The sequence below is a fragment of the Ammospiza nelsoni genome, unplaced genomic scaffold (assembly GCF_027579445.1).
Source record: "Ammospiza nelsoni isolate bAmmNel1 unplaced genomic scaffold, bAmmNel1.pri scaffold_55, whole genome shotgun sequence".
NCBI lineage: Eukaryota > Metazoa > Chordata > Aves > Passeriformes > Passerellidae > Ammospiza > Ammospiza nelsoni.
In genome coordinates, this window is record NW_026683193.1 from 523,112 (window position 1) to 544,185 (window position 21,074).

The following is a 21,074-nucleotide window of genomic DNA, read 5'->3' on the forward strand; positions in this document are numbered from 1 at the left end:
AAGCATCCTTTTCACCCTTTCCTGCCTCTTGCCCTGCAGACCCTGGGCAGCAAAGAAAAGCTCCTGGCAGTCTGTGTATCATAATACACTCTATAATTATTTACAGTAATCTATAATCTATAATAATATATATAATGATATATACTCTATAATTTATTTATTTTCAATATAGATAAAACAATGAAAAGAAGAAAAGAAAAATCTTGAAGAAAAGGAAAATTACCCCTGGCTCAGGTTGCCCCAGCAAACACAGCCTCCAGGATCAGCTCTCTTTGTAAGTCATCTGGCAGTGCAGCCAGCCGAGCCCCGACAGACGAGGCCATGTCCTCCATGCCCTGGACAGCTGATCTTGCAGCCTCTGGATGGTGGAATATTGCCCATGCTGTATTGCCCGCAAGACATGCAGTGTTTCAAGTGCCAGCTGTGACATGACACTGCTCATGTCCACCCTCAGGTGTTCCAGGGCTGCGAGAGGAACAGAGGCACGGTCAGAGCCAGATCTGCGGGGAGCCAAGGAGAGCTCCCTGCAAGGCCCATCCCAGCCGGCTCTTGCCATGGCCAGGAGGGAGCAGGGAGCAAGGGGATCAGCCCGAAGCTGCTGGCCACGAATGGCCCACGTGGCCCTGAAATCTCTGTGCGCTCTGCCCACGGGAGCAGAGCCCTCCGCAGCCGGGGCAGGGCTTGCAGCTCTTCCCCGGGCAGCCCCCGCTGTCAGCCCGCTGCCCTCACTCACCAGCGCAGATCAGCTGCAGCTCTTGCTGCTGCCCCCTCAGGTGCCGCCCGGCCATGCCTGTGAACACAGAGCCTGTCACGGCCACAGCCGCACAGCTCCCTGCCAGCGGCGCTGCCGGCGCTGTGGCCACATGGGCTGCTGGCCCGGCAGCGCTCAGCCCGACCCCTTGCCGCTCGCTGCCTCCCAAGGGCACGGCTGCCAGAGGGCGGCAGCAGCAATGCCCAGGCCAGGCGGAGCTCCACAGCGCCGGGCCCGGCTGGCGCTGCTGGGGCAGCAGGCGGGGCTGGGGCCGAGCTGTGGCGGCCGGGGAGGGGAAGGGCAGCCCGGGCTTGTGACTCACCCATGAACCTGATGGCCGCCTCTCGCAGGGGCTCCTGTGGGCTCTCCAGGTAGCGCAGGGCCCGGCGCAGGTGCTCGACTGCTCTGCTCCTGTCCTCTGCCAGCTGGAGAGAGCGGCAGGAGGGAAAGGTTGGCTCGGGCTCAGTCCCTGGACCGGGCGCTGCCTGCGGCCAGTCCCGGCCTCCCCTGCCCGCACAGCCCCGAGGCGCGGCCAGCAGCCGCTGGCGCCGGGCTCCCGAGGGGAGGGGGAGGGGGCCGGCTGCTGCCCGGGGAGCCGCGGTGCCGCCCCTGCCCCGCAGCCCCGCCGGGCCGGGCTTTCATGGGCACCCGGCTCGGGCCCACGGGAGCTTGGAGAAGAGACCGCGCGGCCTCTGGCTGCAGCAGCGCGCAGGAGCACAGCTGCCCGCCTCACACACTGAGCACTGCCCTCAGGGCGCTTCTCCAGGGTGAGGGTGGGGCATGCAGGCCCTTCTTACAAGGAGCTCAGTGAACTTTAAGTGTTTCTCATTCTTCACAGTTTTTTCAAGATCTTTCCTTTTCAGGAACTTGACCGCACAAAGCAGCATTTGCCGAGAAGTCTGGAGAGCAGCAGAGACATGGAGATGGCCGACAGCCCAGGGCACAGGAGCCGCAGCCTGGAGGAGGCTGCCATCCAGCAAGTGCAGGGCAGGAGGCAGCTGAGCCCCTGCCAGGGGGACAGCAGCAGCCCACGAGTCCTCACCTGTGCCACACACTGATTCTCATCATTACAGTGGAAGAAGAGTGGGAGCAGGCTCTGCCACACTTGTGTCATCAGGGGCTTTTTTCCTTCTTCTTCTACAGTAGACATCAAGGTGTGGAAGACAATCATGGAGAGCTGCTGCACCTGGCTATCACCCTGTAGAACAGGAAGGCAGCAAGAGCTCAGCATCAGCTGATTCTGGCCCACATTGGCGCAGGCCTGCATCTGCACGGGGCACCAAGTGTCCGGGCAGGAGCCAGTGGCCGTGGCTGGGGGCACAGAGCCTTACGTAGTCAAAGAGTGGCAGGAACACGTTAGCCAAATGCAGGGCAATGGGGCTGGGTATGTGGGCACCATTATCCAGGAACAGATAGCCCAGCAGCATGATGGTCATCCTGAGCCACAGGAGCTCCACGAGCCTTTCGGTCAGGCTTCATATTCTTTCTGCCTGTGCGGAAGGCAAGTTTGTGAAAGGCCACCCTGCTGCCGCAGGGCCCAGAGGCCAAAGGCCTGTCCTGAAGCACTGGGGCAGCTGAAGCGGGAGGCAGGAGAGATGGGAGCAGCTGCCCCAGTGCCCGAACCCCAGGCAAGGCCAAGCGACTGCGTTGCCCAGCCCCATGCTGCCTGCAGGGCTTCAGCCACTGCCCCCTTCTCACAAGCGGGCAATGGTCCCTGAGCAGGAGGAGGGCCCTGAGCAGCTGGCTGCCAATGTCTGCGCGGTCCCTCTGCAGGTGCCATGACAAGACCAGATCCATGATGCTGTCCCTGCATTCCCTCAAGTCCAGGCACTGGAGGACCTGGAAGGCACAGGGCAGTGACGGGGAGCCGGCTGGCAGGAGCCTGGAGCCACACAGGGCTGGGCCCAGGCAGCAGCACAGGGCATGGGCACCGTCCCAGGCGGCTGGGGCAACGAGAGGGCAGAGAGGTGGGAGGAAGCACAGCCAGGTCATGCTGGCCTTCAGGCTCACTTCTGCAAGGAATACCAGGGCAGGGAAATTCCCAGTATGGCATCTCTGTGCTGAGCATCTCAAGGAGGCAGCATAAGATCCTTTTACACAAGGGCCTGAATGCATGGCACATCTCCCTGGAAGGTGGAAAATGTCACTAAGACCTTGAGCCGGGGGGGGAAGCCTCTCCCAGCACTGACTCACACGGTTCCTGTATTTGCCCACCAGCCCCTGCCAGGGGACCTGGGCCCTTTGAGATGTGGCTGCTCCTGGGAACCCTCCTTTCCCAGCCTTTTCCAGTCTGCTTGGCCGTCCCTCGCCCCTTTGGCCCACAGCCACGGGGACTGTGTGGGACAGCCTAGGCACAGGGCACAAATGCCGGGAGCAATGAGGAGAAGTGGGGTCTCACCTGGCCAGCAGAGCCACGGCAGAGTGGTGGGTATCAACGCAGAGCAGCGTGTCCCAGCCACGCTTGCCTTCCATTGACACCACCACATGCGCACACTGGACAAGGCAGAGCAGGGACTTCAGAGTCTGCACTGCAAACCTGTGTGCACAGCAAACCCCAGGTCACACTGGCAGCACTGGCTCCTTTGCAGGCCACATGGCAGGGACAGGAGGAGTGGGATGGAGCACCTGTTGGGGCTGGTGGCAAGGCCATGCTCTTCCTGGCATTGCTTCCAGCAGGTATCGACCTCCTCTGGCATCTCTTCTGTGCTGAAGAACACTTGGAAGAGCAAATGCAAAAATAGGTGAGGGAAATACAGCCTCACTACACATGGGACAGAGGGCTCCTGAAGAATCTTCCACATAACCATGGTTGCCTGCAAAGGACAAAGCCCCCCGAGACAGCGCTCAGTGCTGAGGTGTCCGTGTGGCAGGGCCCAAGCGTGGCAGGGAGAGGCCCGGAGAGAGGCAGGGGGAGCACGGGGCCTGGTGGGCCTGAAGCTGCACCTGGGCCAAGTTTCAGGCCAGCGCTGAGGCAGGCAGATGCAGTGGGGGAAGGAGGATGGAGAGCTGCTGGAGAGGCGGCCTTGGGGCCAGCAAAGGCCAGTTGCGGAAACTCACAGCCAGGGCAAAGACAGCCGTTTTGTCCCCATCCGAGGTGCACGTGCTGTACTCTGGCCAGCTCTCCAGCACATCCAGGAGGATCAGCTGCACTGGCTCGGCAGTCCTGGACGAGCACATGATGGTCTTCCACATGGAGATGGCAGCTCTGCGGGGTTAGAGCTCTGTCTCATGGCGGGTCTCAGACACAGCCTCGTGGCCTGGACATCCCTAGGGGCCCGGGCTGACTGCCGGCTCTTCCTCTGTCCACTGGCCCTTGCCAGCAGCAGCCAGGCAGCCCAGCGCTGTGGGGACAGGTCCTGAGGGGCAGCAAGGCAGCATGGCAGCAGGCTCAGGGGCTGACGTGCCAGGGCTGGGAAAAGCAGCAGCCAGAGGGCCCTGGAACTCCCTGTTGCTCAGACACCTGGGCCAGGTGGTACAGGGTGATGGGCTTGGGAGGCCTGAGGCCTCTGGGCAGGTGGGCCCCATACCTGTCACAGGACAGGGCCACAGGCAGGAGTGTCATGACTGCGTCAGCCGGGTGTGCTTTGGTGAGATTCAGCAGGGCCTTGTCCAGCCTGTGCTTGGCAGAATCATTGGCCATGAGCCAGCGGTGAATGTACCTCACCATGGCGGGCACCTGGAGAAGGCACGGGGAGACTTGGAACGCTGCCAGAGAGAGCAATGTCCCCAGGCTCCCCAGAGAAGTGCTTCCCTTGCCAGTGCACTGCCATGGCCTCAAAGGCTCTGAGGGACCAGCAGGCGTGGCTGGGGAAGGCACGGGACTCATGAGGGAATTGAAGCCTGGCCCCAGGCTGCTTACTTGTTCTGGCCTGGCAACACCCTTCTCCAGGAGCAAATCCAGCAGGGTGGCACTGGTCTCATGCTTGAGGAGCTCGGAGTGAGCTCTGAGCCCAGTGCCCATGGTGCGGGTCTCTTCCAGCCGAATGCTCTGGATGAAGTTGCAAACGAGCTGTAGGAGAAGGGCAAGATGCCGGGGATGTTGCATGGAGTGCTGCACACACAGTGCTGGGCTGAGCAGGGACAGCAGGCCCAGCCACGGTGGGGGTGGCTGCAGGTACCTGCGCTGTTCTGTGGAAGCGGCCACAGCTGGATTCCTGCTCTTGTGTGCGCTCCAGGGCTGCATCTGGCAAAGATGGAGCACAGCCAGAGCTGAGGGGCTGCGGGAGAGGCCGGAGAACACAGCCCAGCCCTGTGCTCCCGGGATGCTCTAGGGGATGGAGCACGGCCACTGCGGGATGTCTGCCCTGCCCCTCTTTCGTCCTGTCCATGGGCATTTCCCCAGGGGAGGGCTGGGATGGGATGGGACGGGACGGGATGGGATGGGATGGGATGGGGCCAAGTTGGCTGCAGGCTCCAGCCCTGCAGCCAGCTCTGCCACTCACCCTCCTGCGGTGGATGGAACGGCACCGCCTCTTCATTCTCCTGTGCTAGAGTAGTTCCAAGGCCTTCTTCCTCCTCCTCCTCCACAGTGTCCAGCTTGGGCACTCTCGAGGCTCTCTGGCGCCCCAGCAGCGAACGCAGCCGGTGCCGCTGCTGCAGGGCCTTCTGCGCCTTCCCTGCGGGCGGGACGCGGCTGTCAGCGCTCGGCCCGGGGCCAGCAACGGCCCCCGAGCGCCCCTCACCCGCCCCGGGCTGGCCATGCCCAGGCGTTTGCTCCCAGGAACGCGACACGGGGGGCTCGGGGCCGGCAGCCGTGCTGCTGAGTGGTGGAGCTCGGGCCGGGGAAGCCGCAGCGGAGGCGTAGGGAGCAGCTGCGGCATGTGTGTCCTCCGCGGGCCCCGGGAGGAGCCGGGGCCAGGGCTGGGGCCGGGGTCAGGACTGGACCCTGCGTCGGGGCCGGGGCTGGGCTCAGGCCAGGCGCAGCCGAAGGGCGGCGATGCTGCCCTCGCACCAGGCACTGATGCCCGCCCAGCAGCGCCACCGCCAGTACGGCCAGAGCCGGGCGGAGGCGAGACCGCGGCAGGACGGCCAGGGCCGGGCACGGGGCAGCCCCACATGGGGCCGGGGGTGGGCCGTGTGCATGGCATGGCCCGGCAGGGGAGAGGGAGGTGGGGAGAGGAGAGGGACGCCGGGCAAGGGACCCCGAGAGAAGGGTGCCCGACAGCGGGAAAGGGAGAGAAAGAGAAATAAAGGTACAAAGAGAAAGAAAAAGAAAAAGAGAACAAAAAAGAGAAGGAGAAAGCGTGTTTTAGACTATCTGTTTTGCTGCTCCCGCCGCTGCTGCTGCCGCTGCTGCCGCCGCTGCCGCTGCTGCAACTGAGGCACCGGGGCCGTTCCTACCTGTGTCCGTTCCCCGCTCACCCCACGAGCCCCACGTTTGAGCCCCCCACATCCTGGGGACAGCCCCTTCGTCTGCCCAAACACAGGAACTTTGCAGCCTTGAGCCCAGATGCAGAGCCCTGACTCCTGCACACTGGCACAGCAATCCCCTCCCCTGCTGCTGTACATTGTCCTTGCTGAGGGGCAAACACTGTCAGGGAACCTTCCCTTGGGGTAGGATTCCTACCTGACCCAAGCACTGCAGTTATATCTCCAGTGTTGCCGACCAGTAAAAACATGGGAATGAAAACTGTGTGTGGCTCATGGTATTTAAGTGTCTAAAAATCACTAAGTCACCGATCTTAGAGGGGAGGTGCATCTGGAATTAATGGGATGGAGAAGTAGTGTAACATGGAACAGGGAAGCATAAAAATAAATTGAGGAAAATGTTATAGGTTGTGGTGGGGAATCAATCACCGACTAGTGAGTCCAAATGAAATGTAATTTATTAATTGATAGAACAAGCGATTATAGGCAAAGTCAGCGCTGGGTGAAACCAACAAAAGGCTTGCACCCACCCGGGAGAGCTGGGTGTGGCCGGGGAGTCACCACTCCACCAACGGCCCACGCCCTTCTGGTGTTTCTGTGGGGTTTATATACAGTCCTATTTTTGGTTGACGTGGCTTCAGGGTAGTACTCTGCGTATGCTCCTCCTGTTGCTAGGTGGTCGTAGTCCGCCTCCCGGTGGTCTGAAGATGAAAGCCGGTAGTTTTCCTTATTTGGTATAGTTTGTCTGGTTCCTGGAACTTTAAGCTTAATCTATTGAGTTCCTGGAATTTTAAGTTTACTGAGCGGATAAGCTAATACTGTTCTATCAATCATAGCAGGCCCACCACCCATGTCAACAGTTCACTAAGCAGATAAACAAATGTTGTGAAACCCATTGTCTTTGGTTTCGCCTTCCTTATTAGGTCTGGAGATTTACTAGGCAAACAAATGGATGTGGTGCAACAGTCTTAGTGGAATAATTTTGTCAGCTTTTGATGAACAAACTTAAGGTTTTAACCCATTACAGAAAAGATCTTGGATTGTTTCTTTCATTTTCATTTCACTTCTGGAAAGCTGTTTCAGTTTTCCAGGAATCTTCTCCTGTCTACTCTTCCCAATAATCTCTCATGGAGAACAAGGTCAAGCTTCTATCACAAGATTTGCAACCAGGAAATTGTGCCACTGGTGAAATTTTCATGATGACTGTTTGTGCTGGCTTAGGGTAAATTTTGGGAGGAAACCTCCTAAATGGGTCCGTCTAGAAAGCAAGTTCAAGCAGCCCCTCCCCCTACTAGTTCAGGAAAAGACTTCCCTTGAGAAAAGTGAAAAAAACCCCAGTTTATTTAACAAATAAAGTATTCACAAGCATTAGAAATTAGTAATATTAAATAAAACCTCTGACAGTGCTGAAGAGATGGCAAATTCAGAAAGTCCTTTTTGTGGGTTGTAGTTGGCTCACTCGGTCTCTTCTAAGTCCCTCTGGTGCTGGAGTGCAGCGTCCCAGAGCTCGGTGGGCCACAGGTGAGCTGCCGGTGTTTGTCTGGGTTTTCAATCCAGAGCAGGTTTAAACAGTTCCAAGAAAAGGAAAGTCACGGTCCGAGGAACTTATCTGCCTAAGCTAGCTAAAACCAAATTGCTAGACCTGGGCTGTGAAGGCATCGGGAAATTTCCAAATCTGGGCACTGGCGGTCCCAGCAAATACCAGATCTGGATGGTGCTGGACCTAGAACCTACAGATTTCCAAATTTTGGCTTTCTGTGCCAGCAAATCCCTGGACTTGGGCTGTGCCAGCACCAGGAAGTTTTCAGATCTGTGCGCTAGCACTGCCAGCAAACACCAGATCTGGGTGGTGTCCTTGCTAGCAACAAAAATCTGCCGGATTTGGGCTCTGCTGCCGTCAGGAAATTTCCAAATTGGGTACTGGTGCAGCAAACACAAGATGTGGGCGGTGCCAGACCCAGTAGCAGAAAGTTGCCAGGTTTTGGGTTTCTGTGCCAGTAAATTGCTGCACTTGGACTGTGCCAGAATAGGGAAATTTCCAGATCTGGGCACTGGCAGTGCCAGGAAACACCAGTAAAACCTTCTGGTCCTTGTCTGGATCATTGACCAGTGGTTTCCCTGAGAGCCGTCTCTGGCCACTTTACAGACAGAGACTGCTTTCATCTGGTTGTGTGGAAACAGAGCTTTATTGAAGGCAAACACAACAAACAGGACAGCGTGCACAGTACAGAGTGCAAAGCAGAAAAAAGCCAGGGTCTAGCAGGGATATTTATACATTTATTTATGGGGAGGGGTTAAGGTGGGATCTGAGGGAAGGATCCAAGAGCAAGGAAGGATTAAGAATATTACATTTTTTTCAGTATAAAGTAACCAATGGAAGCAAAGAGAACTCAGAACTTTCTAGTAACAATCTGCATAAATGAACAAGAGGATTATGGGCAGGAGCTCCTTCTGACCCCAACTAAAGAGGGTTTTCCCATGGTCTTAAGCCAAGGTCTCCCTCTTCTTTTAAACCAACCCCAACACATCAGATCTGGATGGTGCTGGGTTTTGGCTTTCTTTGCCAGACAATTGCTGCATTTGTGTTGTGCTGGCACAGGGAAATTGCCAGATCTGGGCACTGGTGGTGCCAGCTAACCGCAGATCTGGGTGGTATCGGTGCTATCACCAGAAAATTGCCGGGTTTTGTCTTTCTCTGCCAGTAAACTGCTGGACTTAGGCTGTGTTGCCACTTGGAAACTGCTAGATCTGAGCACTGGCAGTGCCAGCAAACACCAGATCTGGGTGGGGCCAGCACCAGGTATTTGCAAGGTCTTGGCTTTCTTTGCCAGAAAATTACTAGACTTGAGCTGTGCTGGCACTGGGAAATTCCCACATCTGGGCACTGGTGGTGCCAGCAAACACCGGATCTTGGCATTGCCAATGACGGTAGCAGGGAATTGCCAGATTTTGGCTTTCTTTGCCAGAAGATTGCTGGACTTGGCTCTGCCAGAACAGGGAAATATCCAGATCTGAGCACTGGCAGTGGCAGCAAACACCAGGTCTGGACACCTGTATTGGCATCAGGAAATTGCCGGATTTTGGCTTTCTGTGCCAGCAAATTGCGGGACTTGGGCTGTGTCAGCCCTGGGAAATTTCTGGATCTGGGCACTTGCACAGCAAACACCAGATCTGGGTTGTGCTGGTGGCAGCACCGGGAAGCTGCCAGGTTCTGGCTTTCTTTGCCAGAAAACTGCTGCATTTGGGTTGTGCTGGCACTGAGAAATTACCAGATGTTAATTTTCTGTGGCAGCAGATTGCTGGAATTATGCTGTGGAGGAGTCTGAAAAATTCCAGATCTGGGCACTTGTGGTGTCGGCAAACACAAGATCAGGTTATTTTAGGTACGAGGTATTTGCCTGGTTTTGGCTTTCTTTGCCAGCAAATTGCTGGAATTGGGCTGTGCCAGCACCAGGAAATTGCCAGGTCTGGACACTGGCACTGCTGGAAAACACCCGATCTGGGTGGTGCTGGCCCCAGGTATTTGCCAGGTTTTGGATTTCTGTGCCAGTAAATTGCTGCATTTGGGCTTTTCCAGCACTGGGAAATTTCTGCATCTGGGCAATGGCAGTGCTGGGAAACTCCAGGTCAGGCCACGACAGAGCCGCCAATGGAAAATTGCCAGATTTTGGGGTTTTTTGCCTGCAAATTGCTGCACTTGGGCTGCACCAGCACCAGGAAATTTCTGGATCTAGGCACTGACAGTTCTGGGAAACACCAGTCTGTGAGAGCCAAAATGAGGGATGTGGGACTCCAGTCGGCTCTTCAAAATGCAGTTTATTCCATCCAAGATTTTACAGCAGTCCAGGGTCATGGACAACAGAGCCTGTGCCTACATCTCTCAGCTCCAGCTTCAGACAAGCCTGGTGACCCAAATCCCTCATTCAGGCTCTTAGTGATGGTGCATCACGTTGGGTGCCACTGTAAGTGCCAAAATGAGGGATGCAGGACTCCAGGCGGCTCTCCAAAATTCGGTTTATTAAATCCAAGATGTTACAGCAGTCCAGGGTCATGGAACACAGAGCCTGTGCCTGCAGCTGTCAGCTCCAGCTTCAGACAAGCCTGGAGACCCTTTAGTTTAAGTTACTAATGCATTATATATACTTTTCTTTTGGTTACAATGCATTATATACTTTTCTTTGCTGAGCATCTTAATACAGAAGAACCAATCTATACTTTAACTTTTACCTGTAGCTTATCATAACTACTATAATTACCATATTCATGTTACTATTCTCCAATCACTAAAAGTTAGTACATTAAAATTTAAGCTAGAAGTTGTTTTTCAGTTTTCTTGCAGTGGAAAATTCTGAGACCTTTTTTCTACTTGCCACATCTGCTGATTTGTTTTCCTGTGCTGTCTTTCTGCTTGGTAAAAACATCTTCTTGTTTGAGGTGGGTTTATCTTTGCTCTAAGTCATAAAAACCCCTTCTAACATACACTTTGTTTTCTTAGTTATCCAGTAAAACTGGCTCAGAAATTCTTTTCTTTTATATCAAAACTTGCTTTCATTTCTATTCCTTCTTCAGATTCCACATTTTAAAACCTTTCTGCCAAGCATACAAATCTGTGAGACTTCCCTGTCAAAATAGTACCCTTTCCACAGGATCCCTGCTCCAGCAGAACCTCACTGCCACTCCAGGAGTTCTGCAGCCAAAATTCCAAGTGGAATGAAACAATTCCAACAGCCCAAGCAATGGGGTGTCAGGTTGTATTCTGGCTCTGTCAGTGGTTTTTATTTTGGATTAAATATATTTTGGTTTTATTTTCCCTTTTACTAATAAATTTCTGACTTGGAGTCTCTCACTGGTTTTGCTTTTAAACCACATCGATGTGCCTGTGGAGAAAAAATTGGGGTTTTGTGATTGGCTGTGAAAATTTGGAGTTTTTGGAAGGGGTTGATGGGGTGTCTTTAAAAATTTGGGGGTTTTGTGAGAGGTCGATAGGGTGGTTGCAAAAATTCAGAGGTTTTGTGATTGGCTGGGAAAATTTTGGGGTTTTATGATTGGCTGGGAAAATTTGGGAGTTTTGTGAGGGATGGATGGGGTGTCTGGGAAAATTTTGGGATTTTGTGATTGGCTCTGAAAATTTGGGGTTTTCGTGAGGAATTGATTGGGTGGGTGTGAAAATTTGGGGGTTTTGTGATTGACTGACAAAATGTGGGAGTTTGGTCAATGGTGCCACTGCAAAAATTTTGGGCTTTTGTGATTTGTTGTGAAAATGTGGAGGTTTTGTGAGGGATTGATGGGGCCCTGTGAAAATCTGGGGTTTTTCTGAAGGGTCAATGGGGTGGCTGGGAAATTTTTGATTTTTTATGATTGACTGGCAAAAATTTGTGGATTTTGTGAGGGGTCAGTGGTGTTGCTGTGAAAATTTTGGGATTTTGTGATTGGCTGTGGAAATTTGGGTGCTTTGCAAGGGGTTGATGGGGTCTCTGTGAAAATTTGGGGTTTTTCTGAAGGGTCAATGGGGTGGCAGGGAAAATGTAGAGTTTTTGTGATTGTGAAAATGCTGGAATTTTGTAATTGGCTGAGAAAATTTAGGAGTTTGGTGAGGGGTTGCTGGCAGTGGGTGAGAAAATTTTGGGGGTTTGTGACTGACTGAAAATTTGGAGTTTTGATGAGGGGTTGATGGGGTCTCTCCAAAAAGTTGGGGTTTTTCTGAAAGGTCAGTGTGGTGGCTGTGAAATTTTTGATTTTTTATGATTGACTGGCAAAAATTTGGGCGTTTTGAGAGGGGTTGATGGGATGACTTTGAAAATTTGGGGTTTTTGTGATTGGTTGTGAAAATTTGGGGTTTTGTGAGGGGTCAATGGTGTCACTGCAAAAATTATGAGGTTTTTATGAGTGGTTGTGAAAATTTGGAGTTTTTGCGAGGGGTTGATGTGGTCTCTGTGAATATTCAGGGTTTTTCTGAAGGGCCAATGGGGTGGCTGGGAAATTTTTGACTTTTTATGATTGGCAAAAATTTGGAGGTTTCGTGACAGATCAGTAGTGTTGCTGTGAAAATTTTGGGATTTTGTGATTGGCTGTGAAAATTTGGGTGTTTTGTGTGGGTCTTTGGGATGGCAGCAAAGATTTGGGGGTTTTGTGAGGGGTTGATGGGATGTCTGGAAAAATGTGGGGTTTTTGTGATTGCCTGCAAAATTTGGAGTTTTTGTTGTTGTGGTGTGTTGGTATGTTCTGTTTCTTCCCCCCCTTTTGTTACGATGGTTCTGTCCTCCCAGTTTTCCCCGCCCTAGTTTCTGTCTATTATTTAGTTGCTATGGTTGCCCCCATGTCATGTAATTTCCCCACCCTGTATCTCCTAATATGTATAATTTTCCCTCCTCCCTGGGCCCAGTCAATCACTCCCCACCACTCCCAGTCTTCCAGAATGTTCCTCTCAGTGGGAGTAGTGATTGGCTGAGGTCCCGGGGCCCCTCCTTTATAATGTATCGATTAGTTCTCCCTTACAGTCTATTATGTTAAGCACGTCCCCTGACTTCCCCTGATTGGTTTTTTGTAAATCCCACCTCCAGTTACCACCTCCCTTTATAATCCCATGCCCAACTTTTTTTTCTCGCGCGGTCACTCCCTGCTGGTCGCCCCCCGGGACATTAAACTCGTTTGACCCCAGAGAGTGTCCGGCTCTTTTCTGCTCCGCCCTATTCAGCAGCTCTACCCCGAGACCTCGTCCTGCAGGCACAGCCCAAGGCTATTACCGCCGAGGGGTGCCTGAAGCTGCCAGTCCTGGGGCCTTGCCACCGGGGCTGACACCCCCTGCTGCAGTGGGACTGTTGGCCACCTTCTCAGCTAGCCAGGTCACAGGGTCTCCGGCCAGTCATCGCTGCATTTTGTGAGGAGTTGATGGGGTCTCTGTGAAAAGTTGGGCTTTTTCTGAAGGGTCAATGGGGTGACTGGGAAAATTTAGAGTTTTTGTGATTGTGAAAATCTTGGTGTTTTGTAATTGGCTGAGAATATTTGGGAGTTTGGTGAGGGGTTGATGGGGTGGCTGCAAGCATTTGCGGGTTTTGTGTGGGGTCAGTGGTGCCACTGCTTAAATTTGGGGGTTTTGTGATTGACTATGAAAATTTGGGGTTTTTGTGACGGGTTGATGGAGCGACTGCAAAGATTTGGAGTTTTTCAGAAGGGTCAATGGGGTGCCAGCAAAAATTTTGTACGATTGACTGGCAAAAACTTGTGGTTTTGTGATTGGCTGCCAAAAATTTGGGATTTTTGTGATTGGTTGTCAAAACTTTGGAGTTTTTGTGTGGGGTTGATGGGGTGGCTGGGAAAATGTTGGGGTTTTATTGATTGGTTGCTAAAACTTTGGGGTTTTTGTGAGGGGTCAACGGTGTCACTATGAAAATTTTGGGATTTTTTTAATGGTTGTGAAAATTTGGGGTTTTCATGATGGGTTATCAAAAGTTTGGGGTTTTTGTAAGAGGTCAGTTGTGTCACTGTGAAAATTTTAGGGTTTTTGTGATTGTCTGCAACAATTTGGGGGTTTTGTGAGGGGTTGATGGGGTGGCTGGGAAAATTTGGGGGGGTTGTGTTTGGCTGTAAAAATCTGGGGTTTTTGTAATTGGTTGTCAAAACTTTGTGAGGGGTCAATGATGTCACTGTGAAAATTAGGGGGTTTTGGGATTGGCTGTCAAAAATTTGAGGGTTTTGTGAGGGGTTGATGGGGTCTCTATGACAATTTGGGGTTTTGGTGAGGGGTTGATGTGGTGGCTGTGAAGATTCATCTTCCAGCAGATCCCAGCACCTGGATCTGAAGATTCATCTTCCAGCAGATCCCAGCACCCTGGATCCCAGGGCCAGCAGATCTCAGATCCGGTGGGACCCAGAAGATCCCAGCCTGAGCACATCCCAGTCCCACCTGTCCCAACCTCAGCAGATCCTAGATCCAGTGGATCTCAGTCCCAGCAGATCCCAGCAGATCCCAGCAGATCCCAGATCCCAGTAGGTTCCAACCCCGGTGGCCCCCAGCCCCAGTGGAACCCAGCCTAGCACTTCCCGACCGCAGGAGATCTCAGATCAAAACAAGATCCTGATCCCGGAAGATCCCAGAGATCCTGGTTTGGGATCATCCCTGCAGCCACTGAGCCTGGATCCAGCATATCCCAGTCCCAGTGGATCCCATTGGATACCATTGGATCCCATTGGATCCCATTGATATCATTGGTCGATGTCATCCCCTCAGTCCTGGTCCAAGCCTCACCCCGACCAATCCCCTCATTAGCATCTCATTTGCATAAGAACACCTTGATTTCCTCCCCCAAACACACACAAACACATCTCCCCCCCAACCCTGCCTGTGCCCCTGATATGAATCTCATTTGCATAAATACAGCCCAAAATACCTCCAGGACCTCTCAAGTAACTGTTGTGTGGCCCTGATTAGCATCTCATTGGCATAAGAACATAATAATGTCCTCCCCCCAAACAACGCCACAGGGATCCTGCCTGCAGCCCTAATTTGCATCTCATTTGCATAAACAGCTCCCAAATCCAAACTGACTGATCAGGACACAGCATCATCAGATCCACCAATCCCCATTGCCTGCCTCGGCCTGGCCCCACCCACTGTCGCCAGTTTGGGGGTGGGGCCTCAACATCTGTAGCCATTTTGGAGGTGTGGCCTGTGAGCTGTTGGCCATCTTGAGGGTTTGGTCTGGAAGCCATTTTAGGCCCGTGACCCACTAGTTGTCGGCCATCTTGGGGGCATGGTCTCAGAATCTTTTGGGGCAGGCGCTTGCAAGTTGTCGGCTATCTTAGGGGCTCGGTCTCAGAAGCATTTTGGGGGTGTGGTCTCCATGTTGTCAGCCATCTTGGGGGCATGATCTGAGCACACCGGCAGCCATACTGGTAGGCGTGGCCCAGCTCAGGCGCCAGCCTCGAGGTATCCCATGCAGAGGGTCCTGGTGTCATCACCAGGGCCCAGCCGCCAGCAGCAGTAACCCCCTGGATAGGGGTGAAAATCCAACATTTTGGAAAAAAGAAGCCATTTTGGGAGGAAAAAGGGCATTTTGGGGAAAACCAACATTTTGGGGCAGTAAAGTGGATTTGGAGAGAATTGAGGATTTTTTTGGGATGAAAAAGGAGATTTAATGAGATAAATCAGGAATTTTTGAGGTGGTTTGGAGACAAAATTGGATAATTTATGGAAAAATGAGGAATTTGGAACAGAAATGGTGATTTTGGGGGTATAATCTGAAGTTTTGGGGTAAAATGAGAATTTTTGTAGCAAAAATCAAAGTTTTGGGTTTAAAATTAAAAATTTGGGGTGAAAATGGGGCATTTGAGGGGTAAAATGTGGAATTTTGGGGTTAAAATTGGAATTTTCGGGGAATATGGGGAAATTTTTGGTGAAATGTGGGAATTTTGGGGAAAATGGGGATTTGGGGGGAAATGGGGAATTTTGAGGTCAAAATGTGGGGATTTTAGGGTAATATGTGAAAATTTGGGGTGAAATGTGGGAATTATGGGGGAAAACGGGTATTGGCAGGAAAATGTAGGAATTTGGGGGGGAAATGGGGATTTTGGGATTAAAATGAGCAATTTTAGGGCAGAAGTGCCAAGTTTGGGGGGAAACCTGGGAATTTGAGTCAAAAATGAGAAATCTGGGGTGAGTCTGATTTTGGGGTTCAAAGGGGCAGTTTTGTTCAAAAGGGGTTTTGGTGAGAAATTTGTTGATTTTGGGGAATTTGGGGAGAAATTCGAAGTTTTGGGAGAGAAGGGGAAATATGGAGTCAAATTGGAGCAAAATTTTTGGAGCAAAGAGGAAAATTGGAAGGGGAAAATGGGCAATTTTGGGGAGAAATATATTAGATTTTAAACTAAAATGGGAAATTGCAGGTCAAAACAGGAAAATTTGGTCAAAATGGGCAATTTGGAGGAGAAAAATGTTAATTTTTGGACTTAAGTGGGGAATCAGGGTCAAAATGGGGAATTTGGGGTCAAAATGGGGAAATTTTAGGGGAAAATATTAAATTTTGGAGGCAAATAGGGAAATTTAAGTCTAAATGAGGCCAACATGGCCAACTTGGGCTGAAAATGGCAGATTTTGGGGTAAAGTTGAAATATTTGGGTTAAAAATAGAGATTTCAGGGAAATTTGGGCGTCAAAATGGGCAATTTTGAGGGAAAATGTGAATTTTTTAATAAAAATGGGAAAATTTTGGGTCAGATGCAGCCAAAATTGCCAAGTTGGGCTCGAAATGGCTGATTTTGGGGTTAAAAAGTCAATTTTTGGTTAAAAAGGGACAATTTTGGTGTCAAAAGGAGGAATTTGAAGGTCAAAATGGGTCATTCTGAGGTAAAATGGAGGAATTTGGGTTTAGATGAAAGATTTGGGGATGATTTGGGATCAAAATGGGCAATTTGAGGGCAGAAGGGTCAATTTTTGCCCAAAACTGAAGAAATTTTGGTCCAACTGGGCAATTTGGGAACAATTTTGGGGTCAAAATGAGGATTTTTGGAGCAAAATACTCACTTTTGTAGTAAAATGTGGGAATTTGAGTCAAAATTACCTCTTTGGGGACAAAAAGGTCTTTTTTGGACTAAAATGGGGAAATTTGGGGTAATTTTGGGATACAAGTGAGGAATTTGGGGTCAAAATGGCCAAATTTGGGACTAAAATAGAGAAATTTGGGGTGAAATGTTCCCTTTTTGGCCTGACAAGGGAAATTTTGGGATTAAAATAGGCGATCTGGGGACATTTTGGGGTCTAAATCCTCCCCTCCCCCCCACTGACTCCTCCTCCTCCAGCCTAGCCAAGCAGCCAATAGGATCACCAGAAGCGTCAAGGCTACGCCCACCACGCCGCCGATGACCAGTGGGGGGAACTCGAACTCGGCTGGGGATGAGAAACCCCCTCAAAAAAAAAAAAAAAGCTGGGTCAGCAAATACCCCAAACCCCCCAACACTGACCCAAAATAAACCCTGGGTCAGCAAATACTCTGAAAACCCCCAAACCATTCCCCAAAAATCTCAGGGTTATGAAATACCCCAAAATTACAAAAATTACCCCAACATAAACCACCCCAAGGTCAGTGAATAACAAAAATCTCAAAAATCACCCCAAAAAACCCTGAGTCAACAAATACCCCCAAATCCAAAAACCACCCCCAAAAAGAGCCGTAGGGTCAGCAAATGCCCCAAAAAAACCCAAAAACCGCCCCAAAATATCCCCAGGGTCAGCAAATACCCAAAAAACCTGCTGTGGACATCAAATAACCCAAAAATCCTAAAAATCACCCCAAAAAAACCCTTGGGTCAGCAAATACCCCAAAAAACCCCAAAATTCACCGCAAAAAAACCCCCCGCGGTCATCAAATACCCCAAAAACCCCAAAGCTCACCCCAAAAAACACACCCAGAGTCATGAAATACTCCAAAAACCACCCCAAAAAACCCCAGGGGTCAGCAAATACCCTAAAAACCCAAAAAATCGCCCAAAAAAAGGACCCCATGCTCAACTGGGTGTGATCAGTTGGTGGGTGTGGTCATTGGGGTGGGCATGATCACTTTGTGCATGTGGTAAATTGAGGATGGGTGTGGTAAGTAGGGAGGGTGGGTGTGGTCAGTGGGATGGGCGTGGTCATTGGGGTGCATGTGGCAATTTTTGGGAGTGGCCATTGGGGTGTTGGAAGCCATTTTGATGGGTGTGGTCATTGCTTGTGGTCATCGGAGTGGGTGTGGCCTTTTGGGGGTGTGGTCAACCCTGTGGGTGTGGCTTCTTGGATGTGATCATAGGAGTGGGTGTGGCCAATTTGCTAGGTGTGGTCAATTGGGAGCAGTAAATAAGTGTGTGTGGCTAATTGGCAGGGTGTGGACATTGCACTGGGTGGGACCATTTTGGGGTAAGGTCATCGAGGTGGCTGTCGCCATTTAAGGTTGTGGTCATTGGTGCGGGTGTGGCCATTGTGATACGCGTGGCAATTTTGGGGATGTGGTCATTGGTGCGAGTGTGGCAATTTTGATAGGCATTGTAAATTTTAGTGAGGACAATGACTGGGCCTGGCCATTTAGGGGGGTAGGCATTGGGGTGGGTGTGGCCATCCTTGGGTGTGGTTAACACAGGGGGTGCAGCCATTTTTGTGTCTGGTCATGGGAGAGGATGTGGACACGTTAATGGCTGTGGTCATATTGAGAGTGGCCGTTGGGATGGGTGTGGCCATTTTGCGGTGTGGTAGATGGGGGGAGTGAAGCCATTTAAGCATGGGGTCATAGGGGTGGGTGTGGTCTACTGCGGTGTGGTCTTAGGGTAGGTGTGGTCATTAGGGGGTGTGGTCATTAGGGTGTCTTCATTGGGGTAGGTTTAGATATTTTTCGGAGTGGTCATTGGGGTGGTGAGACCCATTTTGATGGGTGTGGCCATTGCTTGTGATCATTGGAGTGGGTTTGGCCTATGGGGGAGTGGTCAAAAAAATGGGTGTGGCCTTTTTAAGCATCATTTTTTAAGTGGGTGTGGCCAATTGGATGGGCATGGTCATTGGATGTGGTCAAAAGGTAGGTGGGGCCAATGGGTATGTGCGGCCATTTTGGGGATGTGGTCATGGAGGTGGGTGTGGTTATTGTGATAGGTGTGGTCAATTTCAGTGAGGCAAATGAGTGGGTGAGGCCCTTTGGGGGTGTGGTCATTCATGTGGTCATGGCCGTTTTGGGAGTGGTCATTGGTGTGGCCAGTTGGGGTGAGGCGATTTTGATGGGCGTGGTAAACTGGGGTGTGGTCAATGGGTGGGCATGGTCACTGATGAGTGGTCACAGGCGTGTGGTCACTTAGGTGGGTGTGGACAACTGGCTGGGTGTGATCATTGTAGTCAGCTTGGCCAATCAGCCAGGACTGACAATTTCTGTGAGGGGGTTCCAACGCAAATAAATCCCAATATGTCTCCTCCCCCTCCACTTTTTCCCCAAATCCCCCATTTTCCCCCCAAAACCCCCTCACCTACCCATGACCACCACGGCCATGCCTTCACTGGGCGGAGCCTCCACCCAGGCCCCGCCCACCTCCTCCTCCAGCAGGCAGCTGAAATTCCCGGAAAATTCTGGCGAAATCCGCGGGAACACCAGCTGGGACCCATCACCAGTGACGTCACTGATGACGTCATCAATGAGGTCACCCGGCGTCAGCTCGACGCCATCGCGGAAGAAGCGGAAGCGGCGCCGGAAGTGACGTTGGCTCGCGGAACAGGTCAGGCGCAGCCGCTGACCCGCGGTGACCACGCCAGACGGAGGCTCCACCCAAAGCACGGGGGGCGGACACGGGTCTGGGAAAAAATTGGGGGAAAATCAGTGTTATTGGTGATTTTAAAATTCAGATGGGAAAAGGGTGAAAATGGCTCAAAATTCGATTTTTGGGAGGAAAAAAAGCCTAAAATTCAATTTTTTGGGTGGGAATGGAGAAGATGGAGAAGAACCACCCAGTTTTTCCCAAAATCCTGATTTTTATTGGTTATAGGAAGTTCCACCATGACCCTGTTTGGATAGGGCTTGGATTGGGTCAAAAAGCCCAAAACTGGCCCAAAATTCAATATTTTGGAGGTGGGAATGGAGAACGTGGAGACGATGGAGAAGATGGAGAAGAACCACCCAATTTTTCCCCAAGTCCTGATTTTACCCAAAACTCGGATTTTTCTTTGATGGAAGAGGTCCCACCATGGCCCTGGTTGGGTTGGGCTTAGACTGGGTGAAAAAAGGCTAAAAATGGTCCAAAATTTTGATGTTTTGGAGGTGGGAATGGAGAAGATGAAGAAGAACCTCCCAAATTTTCCCAGAATTCTGATTTTTGATGACTTTAGGAATTTGGGGACCCCCTGGATGGTCCTGGAGGTGCCACCAAACAGGGGGAGATTCTGGGGTTGGGATTGGGTCAAAAAGCCTAAAAGTGGCTCCTGATAATTTCAATATTTTGGATAAAATGGGGGGAAAAAAAGGAAATTGTCAGTTTTGGATATTCAGGCGGAGATTTGGGATCATGATGTGACCAAACTCAACCACACCAAACCAAACCCAGCCAAACCCAACCACGAACCAACAATGACTAAACCACACACAACAAAGGTCCAACCAAACCAACCCAAACCAAACCCAACCCAACCTTGACCCAACCCAACCCAACCCAACCCAACCCAATTCAACCTTGACCCAACCAAACCAAATCCAACCCAACCAAACCAAACCCAACCTTGACCTAACCAAACTCAACCAACCTTCCCTCTCCTCACCTTTCCCCACACCCCTCCCCATACCCAAACCCTGCTGATTTCCCCTCAAAATCACCTTCCACCACCACTGCCACGGCCTCGCTGGGGTAGGAGGCAATCCAGTGCCCCTCGGTCATCTCCTCATAGCTGCAGCTGAAGTTCCCGGTCTGGTTCTGGCCGCTCCTCTCCACCCTCAGCCGGGCGCTTCCAGAACCTTCCACAATGCCCTCGGAGACCTCGAGCTCATCCCGGAGGAAGCGGAAGTGGCGCCGAGGGGCTTTGCTGGGCGGGGCCATGCAGAGGAAGAGGAGGGGCTGCCCTTGCACCGTGAGGCCCGAGGGTGTCACCGTCAGGTTGGGTTGGGTCGGGCGGTCTGGTGGGAGGGGAAGCGTCAGAGGTCAAGGTTGGAGGTCAAAAGGGGAGGGATTTGGGGGTAAAAATGGTGTTGTTGGGTCAAAAGGGGATTTTTGGTGAAGGGGGGTGGATTTTGGGGTGAAAATGGTCAAATTTGGTGGAAAAGTCAAGGTTTGACCTCACTGGGGATGAATTTTGGGATAAAATTTCACCGTTGCATCTAAAGGCAATGTTTTGGTCAATGGGATGGATTTGGAGGTAAAAATGGCCCAAATTGGCTGGAAAAGTCAATGTCGGGTGGAAAACTCACGGTTGGACCTCAATGAAGACAAATCTTGCTATAAAAATTCCAAATTGGGTGGAAAAGTCA

The 21,074-nt window shown here is 51.6% G+C and overlaps 1 protein-coding gene across 1 annotated transcript in view; it reads right to left on the minus strand.

The window, feature by feature from the left end:
* Nucleotides 1–15,225: 15,225 nt before the first annotated feature.
* Nucleotides 15,226–21,074, minus strand: part of LOC132087246 (uncharacterized) — a 34,682-nt gene continuing 28,833 nt past the window's right edge. The window contains 3 exon segments of the mRNA XM_059493245.1: nt 15,226–16,999; nt 19,097–19,414; nt 20,427–20,723. Coding sequence (XP_059349228.1) covers nt 16,839–16,999; nt 19,097–19,414; nt 20,427–20,723 — 776 coding nt within the window. The 3' untranslated portion in view covers nt 15,226–16,838.